This window comes from Botryllus schlosseri, chromosome 8, assembly GCF_051294905.1.
Source record: "Botryllus schlosseri isolate E-star chromosome 8, Bs_hap1, whole genome shotgun sequence".
Classification (NCBI taxonomy): Eukaryota; Metazoa; Chordata; class Ascidiacea; order Stolidobranchia; family Styelidae; genus Botryllus; species Botryllus schlosseri.
In genome coordinates, this window is record NC_137243.1 from 10213174 (window position 1) to 10230205 (window position 17032).

Here is a 17032-nt window from a genome sequence, read left to right on the forward strand (position 1 = left end):
ATCCCAGACCCGACGTTGAATGCATGGGATAGTGAAATGAAGAGTGAACTGAGAGAGAGAGAGAGAGATATGATATTCTTTCTCGCCTGCACCATCGAGATGCTTTGGCGACGGAGTTGCGCTACGGCCCCATGAGGTCATCTAGTCTGCGCCCCCGTTTTTTTTCTCCTCCATGCTATCCGTGATTGCTGAGCGCCTAGCAGGATAGCTGCGGATACCATTTTTCGAGTCTTTGGTATGACCCGGCCGGGGATCGAACCCACGACCTACCAGTGTTGGGATCAAGTCACTACCTTCGAGTCACGAGTCATCTCGAGTCATTGCAGATTTTGACTCGAGTCAAGTCAAGTCACTCGATTTTCAAAAGTGACTCGAGTCAAGTCAAGTCACCCGATTTTTTGAGGTGACTCGAGTCAAGTCAAGTCAAGTCACGAGTCAAGTCACTAGTCAAGTCAAGTTGAATTTTCAAAGTACGATACATGATTCAAGATCATTGCAGTTGGCTAACTATTTTGAATACAGATAGAGTCCCCATTTATTCTGAATCGAGGAACGAATACAGAGTTGATTATAGATGCAAGAAGGCGCTCTATTGCTTATGGATACGTATAATTGTCGAACTACGCAAGTATATAGCGGTATAGCCTCAGTCAGGGCTGGGAAACTGCAACTCGCGAGCCGCATGCTGCTCTTTGAGTTTTTGATTGCGCCTCTTCAATGAGTGTGCAATGTGAAATCGATGATAATGAGCGTAAGTAACTGTGCCTTTTCCGTCAAGATTCGCCCAATAATCCCAAAGCTAGAATTGAAAAGTCATTCCGAAACCAAACACAAAAACCTTAATTGCCAAGAGTTACCTAAAAAAGACATATTTACGAAGTGTTATGATTACCGAGCTCCGCACAGTTTGACGTCATATAAGGCCGATTTCAAACACCTTGTAGCCTAGGTGGAGACGCACCGTCTTATACCACACAATAAAAAACTTCATCCGATACCCTACATTTCCTTGTGACGGAATAAATTAGCATATATAATATTTGTGTTGTGACTCTTTTACGGCAACGATTTTAGATATGCGGCTTGCGCGCGAAGCATCTCTGCCCATCCCGATCTATATAATTATCAGCCAAAATATAGGATAGCATATGAAGCATCAGGAAGTTCAATAAAATGATATGGAGCAATACCCTACCCACATATATATCAATGATATACAATTATTATAAACGTGGACGATATTCGCTCGATTTAAAGCACGCAAGAGGGTAGGTTGAGGTGAGCAAGTTTACGACAACGTAAGCTGTAAGCATCGATCACTGCCTTAACGATCAATTCATTAGTGATGTAACAATGGAGGCTCGGTAAAACGCACAAACATTGAGTGATCGGTTAAAAATCCGAACTTATACAAGATACGGCGATTTCGTCGACATCGATTAGGTTACTTGATGACTTGAAATTGACTCGTAAATTTTGCTTCGAGTCACGAGTCAATCTGCATTTTTGAAGCGTCGAGTCAAGTCAAGTCAAGTCATTTTCGCAAAGTGACTCGAGTCAAGTCAAGTCATACGGAAAAAGTGACTCGAGTCTGACTCGAGTCAAGTCATGACTCGAGTCATACCAACACTGCGACCTACCGCTCGAGAAGTCGGACGCATAACCATTACACTATCTCGCTCGGTGAACTGATAGTGAACGATTGCGAAGCGCTTGAAAGAACATGCAAATGTAAACGATACTGGAAGATACAGAAAAGACAATGACACTGAACTGGATGCACAAGTCCTAGGCTATAAGCGTCACTGAAATCATTGCTGAAATGCATCACTGAAATGCATTGGAGTCATAAAGATTAGCTTTGGGATATCTAGAACTTCGGGATGGGGCACGGTTTTAAGGGGTGGCTCATAGCAGGCCCATGTCGATGCAACCATGTCCATGTACCTACAAAAAGTACTGAGAAAGCATCCATGCATGACATGTGTTTTGTTCATGTTTATTAGGAAACAAGATAAAAAATGATGACCAGGATGTCACAGTTGTGATGTGACGTCACAATGAAAAATCGGAAACTGGCGGATCCCTGGGTTAGCTGATGGACTTGGCGTCCTGTTTCTCATAACATTAGCCATCTTCAGACGCAAGCTATATACTCCTAGGCCCTTTTCATACCGGGGTTCCGGGAATAACATTTCTCGAAAATGTTTACCGGAACCCCTCTATGTGAACATAACACTGGTGTTTCGGGGCGGTATGAACGCGCTTATTTTCGGAGATTTTTACGGGACCGACTGAGTATGAACACGAATGGCGCAGCTGGGTTCCCGGAACGCTGTCAATCAAACTTTTAGTTACGGTAACGCGCTGTTCATTCAGGCTGCTCGTATTTCGAGGTCAGCTACCTGCGGCATTTTGGTCTTCTTGTGTAATGGTGTTGGGAATGCATTATTCTTGGATTTATATTCTGTAAGCTCACAATACCTAGTCACTGACTACTAGTCAGCTTCTATTTTGTGAGGTTTTGTTATCAGAGCAGCACGGCTAAAAAGGTAGAACACCATCTCCAAATGATGCAGTATTGCCCATTGGGTGAGTTGCCTGAAAACTTTAGGACTTCAACACTAATTTGGTAGGTGATCTTAACCCTTACCAAATTTGTTACATCAAAGGCAAGTTTCTAACCACGGATATGCTGTGCGTAGGTTAGTCACCGTGGTATACACCTACTGAAAAGGGGATTCAGTAACATCTGCCTTGATAGTGGCAGCAGAGAATGATGTCCCTAGCTCTGAATCACTAACCAAAATTGAAATTGTACCAACGGGCTGGTAAACCATCGTACATCATCCAAGCCATAATTTGGTTTTACCCTATGCCTTCATTTTCTTGTTGCAACCAAGTCTTCCTTTGTTAGGCAAGTGTAACTTAATCTGATCTTTTCGCAGGTCTAGATGGAGGATACTGATGAAAAAGGTGGAACTGTGCAAGTGTGCATTAAGTTATAGTTTCTCTCATGAATAAAATGAAACAGCACAAACACATCTGGTTAAGCTAGAGCATTGTTTATTGAGAAAGTCACACAGGGCATTTCCGACGTCTGGGCCAGCGATACTTGGATCACCACCAGGTCTTGTCTTCATTGTGTATACCATCCTCTGTATCATTCTGCCCTTAGTGGATTGCAGTTTCTGAGCAAAGCCGAACACCGCGCCTTCAGTCGACCAAAATCTTCAAGCGTGCTTTGCTAAGTTTCTGAAAAAGCAATTGTGAATTTTAAGGGTAGCAGAAAGGAAATTTATATTACATATTTGACACTAGCTTTAGCTTATGCTCTGTGTTTCAGGGAAAAGGCTTCATGAGCCGGGGCTGAAAGGGATAGGCTGCGCCATCAGTTATGTAGGCTAGTACGCAACCCTCTGGTTCCCAATCATGAAGTCATCCTGAAAAACTTGAATGCAGCAAATGCATGTTTGGTACAAATGTTCCTGTGGTAATTTTTTATCCACCCACAGCGCTCAGACTTGTACAAAGTACTGGAATTCCGAAATGCGCAATTTTAACTAGAACTCAATTTTTTAAACTAGCAACTAGAACAGGGGTGGCCAACCTTTTCAGCCAAATCGCCACATTCGATTGACGAACTATTTTGCGGGCCACTAGCCGAAACATTTTTTGAAGTGATAAATTAATAATATTGTCACTGGACTATATTGGAAGCCTGGTGTATATCGCTGGGCTCAGTTTGCAAGGACTGGACTATTCGGCACCTGAACATATCGATATCGAAAGCTTCGTCCAACATGCGGCAATCATTTTGAGCCTAGGTTTCAAAGTCGACGGTCTTTCTGAGAGCGCAAACGCAAGGTCGCATATGTTCAACGACACTTTGCCTTGTAACCGAGAATAATGTTAGACTCAATCTGATACATTAGGCGTTCTTTCATTTTCACAAAGGGGTAACAATATTAAAAGCAAGAAATCGAGTGACAACATGTTGCGCTAACCGTGTAGAAAATTTTTACTTTTGATAAATCTATCTCAAAGTATTCTGCTTTATTGTAGTGTACGAAGATCTACCAAAATGTGACTGGCTCATAGATCTACCAATGCGTCGGAACTGATATTTCAGTCATCACATCTCAAGTGTTGCGGCCAGACTAATCAAATTTTTGATTGGCCTTGCAAATACACAATCTGTGCAATGCATTTTTGAATAGCTGGTTCGTGGTACAGAACTTGAATATAGCTTTCAATACAATATCCATTGTAGAATAATATTTATTAACTCGAAGACTTTTCGGGTGCCTCTTTTCAAGAGTTATCGGCACACTAATACTACTAATTTCGAAAATTCACTCGCGGGCCACGGGTTGGCCGGCCCTGAACTAGAACTATCAACTTTTCAAAATCTGCAATTAGAAATAGAACTACTCACTTTCAAATATCCGCAACTAGAACCAGAAACTATTCACTTTTTCAAATCCGTAACTAGAACTTCTTATATAGTTTTAGTAACTAAAAGTAACTAAATGAGTAGGTTGATGTACATGTCTGACTACACTACAAAAATATACAAATATGGTCTCATTAAAATAAGTGAGCAGGGTTGTAACCAAGTCACAAGTTGATCCCACTTCAATAGTTTTGACTAGATTAAAGTCGAGTCATTTTCAATTTACCACCGAGTCAAATCCGAGTCCAACTCATCGAGCAGAGCGCCGAGTTCGATTCATGGTTCTATGACTCGAGTCAAGTCATTATGTTGACTGCTCAGTTTCCAGTTTTGAGTCTATTTTCCATCAATTTGGGTCTTACTTTTGAGACAGAAAGTAGCCTACTTGGCAAGAACAATTGGTCTTTCAGACTTCTTTTTCTGACATAATGATTCAAGACCAAATTTGTCTGACCTTTTTGCAGTGGTATGCTACGCAAAAACTGGCTGACATTCCGCCATGACAAATATAGAAATATTACTATGCACTAGGGCTGGGCAAAATTGAGTACCTGAGTGATTCGATTCTGAATCACTTATTACGCTTCGAGTCAAGTATCATCATGATGACATCACAACACAATGTACCATGACAAAAATTCAAATGTGTAGGCTACTTTTTATGCCACCATAAAGAACATAACACCTATTGTCCGTCACATTAAAGATACTTTAATGTTTTTTCGACCATACCGTTTTCATTGCACTGCTTGACAGTGGTATATGGGATGGTCATGACTTCGGAAATGTGTTATTTCCAGCAACGTTCGTAGCTTTGCACTATATCTCGTATGTTGTGACACGGCCAATCACGGTTTCAAGGCTTACTCAGTGGTAAAGTTTATCAAAACTATGGTATAATTCTCGTTAGTAAATCAACTTTCAGTATAATTTCAGTAGCCTACTCGAAAAGTAGTATTTTACTACTCGCCTCGAATCAATAATGTTAATACTCGATTCAGATTCGAGTATTCGAATCATTGTGGCTAGCCCTACTAGGCACCAGCAATTTTTATTAAAATCAACTTGTGACAGTTGCATTCTTAAAATACATCTGATGTTTACCTGGATCTATAAACGATTGGCCTCATTGGCTAGCCGCCAAAGAGCGACAGCTACTCAGTAAGCAAGAGAAATCGAGTTCGTGTAATTTGCTTGCTGCTTTTCGTTACGGTCTGGAAGCTCGTCGCAGAGTATACCAAATGTTTCTCCCACGAATTTCTCGATTTCCCTGGTTTCTCTGTACAGTGTACATAAGATTAGATTTACCCAAACCATTATACAGCAATCACCAATCACAAGATAAACTGACTTTGTCGTACCTCGTAGGCTCGTACGCAGATGTGATCGCCTGATCGGTGGTTCTTTTCATTCCAGGACTCTATCCTCTTTGCTGGCTTTCAGTTTCTGCTCTCAGCTTCGGTTGATAATATACAAGTCAGGAACATACTCGGGCTCTATATTACTGATACAGATATTGAGTATAGAGTCCCATACACTTCGAGAAGGCATATCCGCAACATCCCATAGCTAAAAGTTGGAGCCAACTTCTCCGCATCTCACGTATATGCCTCTCCCACATTGTTTTCCACAAGCGTATTACAACTGGAACACCCCACAGACATGGTTTCGTAACTATCAACAGTTACGGAGAATCGCGTTCATACTGGCCATAATTTCCCGCGAATTTACCGAAAACACGACCTGTGTGAACATAAGTTCGCGGTAACTCTAAATAGGTATGAACGCGTCCTTTTCCCGGAACTGTTCCGGTAATTTTTTCTCTATGTGAACATCGCCTGTTTCGGAACTTGTTCCCGAAAGAATTTCGTAAATCCGGTATGAAAAGGGCCCTAGGCTCTTCCTCGCCATCTGTTCCATGTAAGCGGTGTCTTACAAAAACCTAGAAGTGCGCCGTGCTATAAGTTGACAGATGGAATTAAACATAGAATAGCGACCTGGTGTCAATATGACCAGTGCAGTCGAAAAAAACTATAACGGCCACAATCGACGAGACCGCAGGCTATATAAATATTGCTATCACAGTATCACATACACAATTTAAGGTTATACAGGTATGGGTGGAAAATACATCAGCTACATCAGTAAAGGAACGTATTCGCTCAGCATTACGTAATGGCCGTCGCCAGTATATATTCAATTCCTACAAGACTGTTGTTTCCGAAAGCGAAAGCACGTGTGGCACTGTGATGCGATTGTTAGCGAACAGTGCATGAGGCAGATTCGTTTGTGCCTCACCTGGCTATTGTTTCTCTGCGATAGCATCGTCTGTAATAAAAGCCGAATGTCACATTCCTTGGCGATTTTGAGGAAGTTCTGGTGCTCTGGCACTGTTAATATTTGGATTTTCAGCATCAGTGCGATGATATAGCATTTGATTAATAAGAGTTATTATGAATTACGATTTGTTTATGATGAATAGCATTGTTGTAAGTGAGACACGACCCGCCCGTGCCTCACCTCTCCTTCGCGCTTTATTTTTGAATGATAATCTTGCAAATTGATGATGTTGGGTGAAAAAATGTTCAAATGTATAGTTCTTTATGAGCATCGATGGAAATTATCAGTAATCAGCGAGGGTTTTCACAATATTCTCATACTCACCCTGACGACAGGCGGGGCACTGCCTCACTTGCCTCATTTGACCGCACGTCACTGCGTAACATGTTCTGGAATCTCAACGAAGACACCACACGAACACGAATGCAAAACCTCTGCCTTCCGTCATTTGCGAAATATCTCTCAACAGCCCACGACAAATTTGAACCAGTGCGGATGAGTCATTACTAAGAGTTGCCAAACATCGAGCTTGGCTCAATATTAAAATCGAGTGCTAATCATAATATCTGATTGTTAAGATTTTTGTTCACGGGTTTTAATATGTCTATAGCTCAAGTTACAGGGAATAAATGCGATGTATATGGAGTGACCGCGCCGTGACGCAGTGTCGTAGAACCTTCGCAAAAAGACATTTCCTTCGATACTGCGACCTGCAGCGCATGTTCAGATATAGACCTACTTATGCAATAGAGGCAGCAATATCATGCCACGGTAATTGTTAATTTCTTCTTGAATTGCAAAACTTTTCCCATTACATATGTATACGGGTGTGCGTGTCTTTATGAAAGACTGCTCGTACAATTGCAATAGTTATCGACTTCACTGTAGGTAGCAATAATGCGTTTCTCAGTTGATTCTGATCAAGCGTCGCTAATGCCATCTCACCTGTCATGAACTTTACCTCACCTCATTCATGTCATTGTCAAGTGAATGAATGCCATAACCATAATTATATTCGAACTTGATTATAACAACAATATCAAATGAATCGAATGCGAGAGACTTTTTACAAATTGTAGATTCATCATAAATTTACTAGAAATCCTTCAAATCATAAAATTGCGCAAGCCCGCGATCGTACATGCCCGACTTCTCGTCTAACTTGCGATATCTCTTGTCTTAACCGCTCGTTTTGGGCCTGTATCGAGGAGATAAGGTTCGACGCCCTCTCTGTTAGCAGGTCGTCGACGAATTTTTTCATGATATTGCAGGTCTCTGAAAGTTTTGCTGAATTGGTAGAGCTCATCGCGTCCATTTTTTGTTTGAAACTGCCATCAAGAACTTTAACCCTATCTTGTACAGAATTCAAGATGTTATCGCAGTGCCTCTGCGCGTCTTCCACTCCGCATCTGAAGTTTTTAAGGACGTGATCTTCGGTCTCTCGTATCTTTTCGTTCGTATTCCGGCTGAACTGTTCTTGCCACTTCTTTTCGTCCTGCTCCACTTTTCGCTCGATCTCAACGATCATATCTCGTTGCACCTACACGAGAAGAAAGCTATCTTTACGGCGTGCCGTGCCTGGTCCCAGAGTTATTATGCGAGCGCAGGAATACCATGACTCCGTGACATTAGGATGTAGGCTACCCTAGTATTCAATTTGATTTCTGTTCGACATCTGGGGAATCGTTTGGGGTCTCATGCATCCAGTACACGATAGGAAATATGCATATATAGGCTATATATATATATATAGATGCCTATTACCATTACTATTACTAAATTTTACCCCTTCCAATTATACGAGTATTTCAATAGGCTAGTGTTTGCTCAGTTTACAGGCCTCTTTCATAGGCGTAGACAGGATGTAATGACTAAATATGACAGAGGTGCATTTGGACTTGGTGAGTAAAATTTGGTGGCGGAACGAAAGCGCATTTCGCCTCCTTAGCTACGTCAGTGGCCTCTTGTCGTGCTAAACTTCAGTTGGCCGGGACGAATTGATATGTAGATCAATTGATTTCACCACATTGCTCGGCACAGTTCCACAGCTATATCCTGGCGCACGAACGGAACCTTCTGATCTTTCGATTGATCAAAACGAATGATATAATCGAAAGATGAACAGAGAAGTTTCAGCTTAAAACTTACTGCATGTTTATCAAACAATCAATCACCGTGGCCTATCCAGTATGACTATAATTTTTATTCAATGGTCTGAAATGAATTTTTCATGAAGGGAACGTTTTTGTTCTCGTCCCATAAGAACTTCGTGTTATTCTGTAAACATAGCGCACGAGTAAATTAATTAATTTGTGGATTATTATATTATTGAAGACGCGACTAAGTTCCATCAGCAGGGAAAAATCTAGATGACATCAATGTATACTGTAGTGTCTATCTTGGCTCATGCCTAACTAAAAGCCAGGGTTAGCTACATGGTGTCTGACACAACTAAAATTAGTTGAAAAAGCGTTTGAAGCAAAACTATTTGTGATTGAATCTGTATTGTGGAGTCACATGGCGTCATATTCGTGTTCACGGCGAACATATGATAAAAGTTCGTGCTCACACGAACAGGGGACTTCGCACCAGCCATATGCGTTTGTTTGGAAAATCCTATTCCGAAGCATTTTGGTCTCTTGTCCTACGACGTAGTTAATAGGTATAAAAGGTATACACCAGGGGTCTCCAACACGCGGCCCGCGAGGTCCTATTTTGCGGCCCGCGACCTGATTTGAAAAAAATTCAGAAAAACGCTTGGTAAATCATGTTGAAACGCTAAAATTGATTTCAGTTGAAACATAATGTTGTTGTTTTTCAAAGTGAGCCATTCTATGTGCCCACTATCACTATTACTCACTAGTTGATACGGCTTCGGCATGGTAATATCATTCCATGGATGAAGAATTTGCTGGTACGAATGGGCATATTGCCTTGACGTGCAATGGCCCACCACTGCCAAGACCGAGACGCCTGCAAAACGACTTCGGGCGCTCCAAAAGACCATGCTTTACGAGGAGATAGTTGTCTAGCAAGTAGGCCTACCGTGTATAGCTAACCCCAATATTGATTCTTCAATCCATGGGTGGCCAATCTGCAGCAGTAGAAGGAAAATTATGCGGCTGTCGACACTTGTAATAACAATCCTAAGTTTTCACAGATACCCCCTGCATCAGCTGTATCTGGGAATCTGATCACATTGGCCGAGAAAGGATAAATATTTTATAGTAATATGTGAAACTATACTAATATTTATTGACGAAATTCACTCATGAACATGAAAAATTTTTCGCGCTTCGCGCGACTACAGATTGGTTCTCTGTGGCTCTTTACAACATAACTACTAACGATTTGGTGCGCATAGTAAGCCGATATGTGCATATAGATTAGTTCGGAGTGTACCGGCAATGGACATGGACATGATAACGTGGGTATTTGGCCCCAGCTAGTTTATCACGACTAACCACCGGTATGCGGCCGCAGGCTACATGAGTACGCGAAATGCGGCCGTGAATTACAAAAATGTTGGCCACCCCTGTTTTAGCGGCTAAAGAGTGTTGTCATTGTCAGGTATCGTGTACAGCTCATAGTCCAAAATATAATGACATTGATGATCATGATACTTTTTGTTGTATTTGTGTTTGTTCAATAAAATATTAGTTCTTTTGTGGTGACTATAACCGTCGCCTATGTTAGAAAGCACAGCGTTGTAATAACGTAGAGTTATCAGACGTGGTTGTTGAACTGCGTTGCCTACTTTTATATCGATATTGATGTCATGCGGCCCGCGGCCTCCAGGAATTTGGAAAAGTGGCCCGCGACCCATTTTGAGTTGGCGACCCCTGGTATACACAGAATCTCGCGAATCTGACCATTGCGAGTTCCGTCTTCGCGATTCTATAGAAGTTTTCTTCCGCTTCTTTCTGAAGTCTAGCCGTAACAGAGTCAAAGGCTTCACCATTCGCAAATCTCCTCTCCAATTCGACCGTTAATATATCTTCTGAACTTTCCAGGTCCGCTTTTAAATCCCCTATTACGAATAAAACACAAAGATATAGGACACATATGTCGTCGAATTGCAATTTAAGTAGTAAATCTTTACAATGTACGTACAAGGTAAATCGTTATCTCCATAAAGCTTCGTAATTCTGCTAATCGGCAATAATTGGAGTAAAAACAGGAAAATATTAGAAATGTAATTAAACAAGAATGTATGTCTATTGTATATATTCATTGTTCTGGTTTGTTTCATCGTGATTTTCATCATTTTCAAACGCCATGATTGCGATACACTGAAAAGATAGGAGGTCATCGAGTCTGCCTTGAGAAATCTTTCAATCAGACACAAGCACCAACAATGGGAAAAGTCTTTAAATCCAAAAAGCACGAACTTACAATCACCATTACATGATATTGTTGCCTACATTGTATAATAGGTATATATTTGAACAAGAAATCATAATACCTACCCATTTTAAGAACATAACTATACGATATCCCCGCAAAAGGCTTCACATATGACAGGAAGGTAGTGCAACGATATAGTTAGGAGATATGGAACACAGTGTGTTATTCAAGATCAGGCACGTCACTATTTCTCTCTATATCAAATCAACTTAGCGATATAAGATGTAACAATGTTATGACCTAAAAAGTCATTGTGCTTCAACATTCGATATGAAAAGGTATTATATCAAAGTACTCTCAACTCAACACATTCGGTTTGGTGATTGATAGCCTATAAGATTAACTCAATAACGTTAATTCTCCGGAGTTATCGAATGATAGTCGACGAGGGTCTACTTTTACTCAGGGCATGGTATGGTATGGTATGGAACAAGAATTTTCCATACTCCATACTTGCCTTACTCGCTCCTTACCATACTTGCAATCTTCCATACCATACCAACATTGTTCCATACCATACTTGATACATATTCCATACTTTCAAATACTAAAATATCATAAGTATATTTCCTTTTCTAGCACCTATATTATTGATATTTCGGATGTCATTATTGCTTAAACTAGCCATGATGCGAATCTAATTCCTGGTAATAGTTTTATAGAGTTTGTTTTGATGAGGTTTAGTCTACGGTGGTGTGGTGCCGTGTCTACTCTACAGCTTCTGCGAGCAAAATGAGATAGTCAGCAGATTGTTATCTAGGACCGTCCATAAAAAGCAAGGGTAACATACTGCCTGCGGGCCGGATGCGGCCCGCGACGAGATTTTGTCCGGCCCGCGGACAGTTTCCCGTCTTACATGATATTGTGGCCCGCGGCCCCAGTCAGCCGAGATTCCCCACCACTTGCTTAAACATAAAATTATAGTGACTGCGTATGTAATTATATAGGTGCGAGAGTGCGAGAGTGGTGGAGCTTACGCGTAAGTTCGTCGAAGCGAGAAGACTTGCATTATCGGCATTTATGATGTACTCAACCCTAATGAATTGATATCTTGGAAAATTTTGGGTACCGGACTTATGAAACGCTTTGAAATCTTAATTCAGGATTGCACCGTGAGTTAGTTGATCAGAGAGAAGCAGACATGGCGGCGCCTGTATGACAATGCTGTTCTCAAATCCACATTGTATTATCATTATCGGCGAGAAATGGTTTTGAAGCGACATTGCTGTCGATAAAATACATTCATTAAATACGATTTATTCCTTGTATATATGCGCGAATAATGTATCCATTCAGCAATCCGGCTTTCCAAGTACTTAATTTTCCTATATCCGGCCCACCGACTGGCGAGATTGCCCGCCCCTGCTCCATAAAAGAATATCATCGCATTTCCGGTACATTGGCATGATGCACATGCAAGTTTGAAGTAAATACTCGCAAAATAATTTATAATATAGGCGCACCCATAAAATATCCCAGCTACAGGCGATCAATACTGCAGCGATCTGCGTGATTATTAGTACAGCATGTGTTTGGGGTTAGAGTGGCGAGAATTTCAAACTATGTCTACCCCAATCCCTAATTTATAATCCTAATGCGAGAGCGTTTGAAAAATGACCAATAAGATATCTCGGTATGCAAATAGTATAAATGTGCGGAGCGGACAATGTTTCAGAAGAAATGTAATTATCAATCGCATTGAGCAATTAGTACGTTGCATCATGATTGCTTGCGAGCTGTCGTCACTCAAGGAATGAGGTATAGTTGGAGTTGCCAACATTGCCAATTATTGCGTCACACGATAGACTATGCTCGGAGACGTCGTGTCTAGACTCAATAGAATATCAGATCAACATTACTGTTGTCATTATTATATCACAAAATCATGTCATTTCAAGTGCTCCTAAAACCGTTGCACAAGCGCGTATTTGTACCTACACATCGTTCAATAGTTCACGTTCACACTCACACATAACAAAAGCCATCGTATTCAGTGAGCAGCGATCAACGTACGATTCATGAAGCTTGCACAGATCACGATAAAATGTGTAACATACCAAAGTATGGAAGTATGGAAATGTCGTTCCATACCATAGATTAAAATCTTCCATTCCATACCATACTTGCATTCTTCCATATTCCATACCAAAATATCGATCCATACCATACCATACTTCCATACCATACCATACCATACCATGCCCTGATTTTACTGTTGAAATGGCACACGAAACATCCTACGTACTTCTGATTATATGCTTTTCTTGATCGATTTTTTCTTGTAAAATCAGCAGCATTTCTTTCTTCGTTTCGTCCATTACACTTTCTAATGTTGTCCGTATTTGAACTTTTAGTTCCTCTTGTTTTCGATGTTGAACTATCAACTTCTCCTCTTCCTGAAGTCGATTTCTGAAGCAGTTGGTTTGATAACAATAATGTTATAAATTGAAACTAAAAAAACTAAAAAATAACATAGGCATAAAGATGCAACGATACTCAGCGGTCAGGAACATAGCCATTCACCACTGAGCATTGTCTGATGGTCGCTGCGATTAAAATAATGATCTACTCTAATTCGGACCGTTCAAAAGCTGCAAGAGGTGCTGTGCTCTGAAAATGATGTGGTCTCAAATTAAAGTTGAAGGCATGAAAACATTTGTGTCAGCATCCATTTTCATTAGATGGCCACCGTATTCGACCCTTAGGCCTATTTAAGAGATCTTCGCGAGTGGTAGCGTTGCAATATCGTCATTTCTGTTGTATCGAGTAAGCCTACTATACACCTACAGTCACCATCACGCGTTATCGCTTGCTATCCCTTTCCGAAGTTTCTGGCAGGCATTTGCGGACTGTTGCATTTTCTCGACGGGACCTCCGTCTTTTCCACATTTCTTTAGGAATTACGTGGAAAATGTTTATGCACCACCCACTTCACTTCCACATTTTCTCATTTTGAATGTAAGCATATCTATAGCGTTGGTTGGTAACGAAATAAGTGCATTTTTTGGGAGTACATGTCAACTTGTACTACGCGCTAAAGTGCTCATATCTTTTTACTATTTCCGCTGGTAATTCAACTGATTTTGAAACGTTTGCATTTCAAATTTCGTCAAGAAGAGAGTATTGTATGAATATATTTTCACATCTTTTATGGGTGCCGTAATTGTCCTAACTAGTGGTATATTTAGACACATGCCATAGTAGGTGGGCAGCGCAATACAATTTTTGAGATTGTTTCAATCATCAACGCCAATATTCATTCTACCTTGGTCGCAAACACTCGTCTCGCAATTTCGAAATCTGGCACCCACATTGCACTTGTAAACGTCTGTGACGGTCGACACGTCTCACTTTACATCTCCGAAAAGTTTATTTGATCAATTTTACTATTCCCATTAGTTTTCTTTTTGTTCGGCACGAGTAGACTCTGCACGCCCGGAACATCACTATTTCGATTTGTACTTATTATATTCAATGACTACTATGACCATTCGGTAACAACAAAAACGAATATGCGTAATCCTGTAATATTTCAATGTGAAATCAAGCCAGGCGATCTGCTAACACAATATGTACTCGTTAACGGTTGTTTTGTATCGTTACTACCGTATCTTGCCTGTCTACTAGTTGTTTGTTTTTGCTATTGTTAGGTCATAGAGACGAAATAGTTTATAAATTTCGAATTTGATTCACCCTATTATAGTGACGTTCGCTGCTGACGAGAGTCAGTCGAAAAGCTTTAATCGAATTAATTAACAATATGAGGCTATTGCTTCGCGTTATTCAGAAGTTCTGTGCCCCAGATGGCTTGGTGCTAACACATGTACTGCGGAAATTCGCGTTTTCCAATTACCAGCATATGCTATGAATAGAAATAACTCAAAGGTCACGCGAATTTATTCAGTTCACTGTTCGTACTGAGATCACGTCTTACCGAAACACCAATGCAACAACCCTAATGTCAATAGCACTAAAATTTAGGAGTGCGTTACCTCGTTTCTCGAACTTTCTTCCTTTGTTCTTCTGCAGCCTTTTTCATGGTCGAAAATCTCTTTGACGACTTTCCACCAGAAATCTCGTCAACTAATTCCGGCGTCTCGGAACCGTTCACGGGCGTCTCAGGTCCTGACATTTTCTTGGTAAGTGCCGCATTTGCCATACTTTCCCTGCTGAAACCCCTCGAGGAACGAGATTTGGGAGTCATGCCGTCCATATAACGCCTCGTGAATTCTATCACATATATTCCGTCAATAGCAAGCAACTATGGATGAAAAATAACTAAATACAGAAATACATTATCATATTGCGTCCATGTAAAATTGAAGGTACGTTACTAATGACCAAGCTCTTAATTGTATAATACCCAAACGCATATACACAAAGCTCATTTGCTGGTGACTGTGTGTACCCACCACACAAGGAAATAAACTCTATAATTCACACTTTGCTGATAGTTTTAGCTACCCCGATCATATCTCTCACTGCCACGTTGAAGAGAATGCTGTTATGCAAAACGATATTGACTCTTTATATGAAATTATATTCCCCTTTCTTGATCTACCTTAGTACGGTATTGTTGAATTATTTACGACATCGTGCGAAATGCATGTTATTCTTAAGCCGTGAATTCTTCCGACGCGGCCGCGGCTGATTCAGACAGCTTGGTGGCATCGGATATTAAAGGTCATGTGGTAATAGTATAACGAAAGGGAAGTGGATAAAAAACACACGAGTGTAAAAGTCCTTATATGATATTTCGCCCAGCTTCATGACCTTGATCATCACCAGTGAATCATGCCATCCACAATTTGAATGATCGGGAGTACTCGAGTCTCGTGAATATGATTATGGACGGAGGTTGGTGTCAATCGGCAATACCTGCATCCAACTGTGGCCCGCCAGAAGGTTTTGAGAGGCCGGCGAGGTAATTCTCGAAATTAGTTACAATATCAAAAAAAATATCCATTTGATTTAGCCAGACCGCGAAATTTGGGATGCTAATGACTAAAATATCAGTTTCAACGTATTAGCTTAGCCAGGGGTCACGCACATTTTTGTATATCTTTGTGTATGACCATAAAGTAGGGGTGGACATCCTCCCATAGAAGGGAATATGTGCGGCCGTCGACACGTAATTCAATTATAGTATGTTGTTTGCGGCCGTCGACATGCAAATTGAAATTATGAATTGACTCTCGAATTTTTGAGAGATTTTAATTAATCCTGAAATTTCAATACACCACAAGACTGCGATACAAAAAAGGTAGGAAGGTGTCGAAACGACTTGGAGTAGTCTTCGAAATCAGACACCACCTGACCTAGGAGATGTAAAAAAGGAGGCATATGCACACTGAATGAAAAGTAAAAGAAAATAATAAAAAGCACAGGCGACTAAAAGAGGTGGCATATGTCGGAAGGCGAGATCGATATGTCAGGTCGTATTCCGGTAAACCGGAGGGCAGACTAGTATTCATTCAGTAGAAATTGTTTGTATTTCGACTTGAATGTGGACAATGGGCAATGGACACTTGGACATGTTCGATGACTGTCGAATAGCCGACGAGATACTGTTCCACAATGCATGTCCGGCATATTTGATAGAACGATGATCATATCTTGTCGACCATGTGGCAGTTGTTCGACGTGGACAGTTACAGGTGACAAGATTCTACTTTTCTCGAGCCGATATTGTGGGCCTCGCCTGAAACGTTTTTACGTCATGATTGAGACTCGTGAGTCAAACTAAATGTAGATCTGATATTCTGCCGCAATTACATCTCACATACATAATGGTCGACATTTTCGATTCACAAGCATGATTTCTGTTAC

General features: G+C 40.8%; 2 protein-coding genes and 1 long non-coding RNA gene across 4 annotated transcripts in view; 1 reads left to right on the forward strand and 2 right to left on the reverse strand.

Moving 5' to 3' along the window:
• Nucleotides 1-17032, reverse strand: part of LOC145445220 (cytochrome b5-like) — a 392395-nt gene that overhangs the window by 375348 nt on the left and 15 nt on the right. The gene's annotated exons all lie outside the window — the stretch shown is intronic.
• On the forward strand, nt 2130-3044 carry LOC145445222 (uncharacterized). Its single transcript, XR_013916915.1, has 3 exons — nt 2130-2469; nt 2535-2592; nt 2949-3044. It is a non-coding gene; the product is annotated as an uncharacterized LOC145445222 (long non-coding RNA).
• On the reverse strand, nt 2978-17022 carry LOC145445205 (uncharacterized). 2 transcript variants are annotated; one of them, XM_080323375.1, is made up of 6 exons: nt 15196-17022; nt 13449-13612; nt 10669-10826; nt 5818-8336; nt 5561-5735; nt 2978-3255 (listed from the first exon to the last, which is right to left on the reverse strand). In XM_080323375.1, exons 1-4 carry the CDS (start codon nt 15414-15416, stop codon nt 7908-7910), a joined length of 972 nt encoding a protein of 323 aa, XP_080179501.1. In that variant the 5' UTR covers nt 15417-17022; the 3' UTR covers nt 2978-3255; nt 5561-5735; nt 5818-7907. The 2 variants fall into 2 exon arrangements, with proteins under 2 accessions (XP_080179501.1, XP_080179502.1); XM_080323376.1 differs by having other exon boundaries at nt 5808-8336.

Coding starts and splice junctions, on each gene's coding strand:
- LOC145445205 (XM_080323375.1), bottom strand. CDS start 15,416: ATGGACGGCATGACTCCCAAATCTCGTTCCTCGAGGGGTTTCAGCAGG. Junction 13,613..15,195: donor AAGAAAGTTCGAGAAACGAG/GTAACGCACTCC, acceptor CAACTGCTTCAG/AAATCGACTTCAGGAAGAGG. Junction 10,827..13,448: donor AGAAAAGCATATAATCAGAA/GTACGTAGGATG, acceptor TATTCGTAATAG/GGGATTTAAAAGCGGACCTG.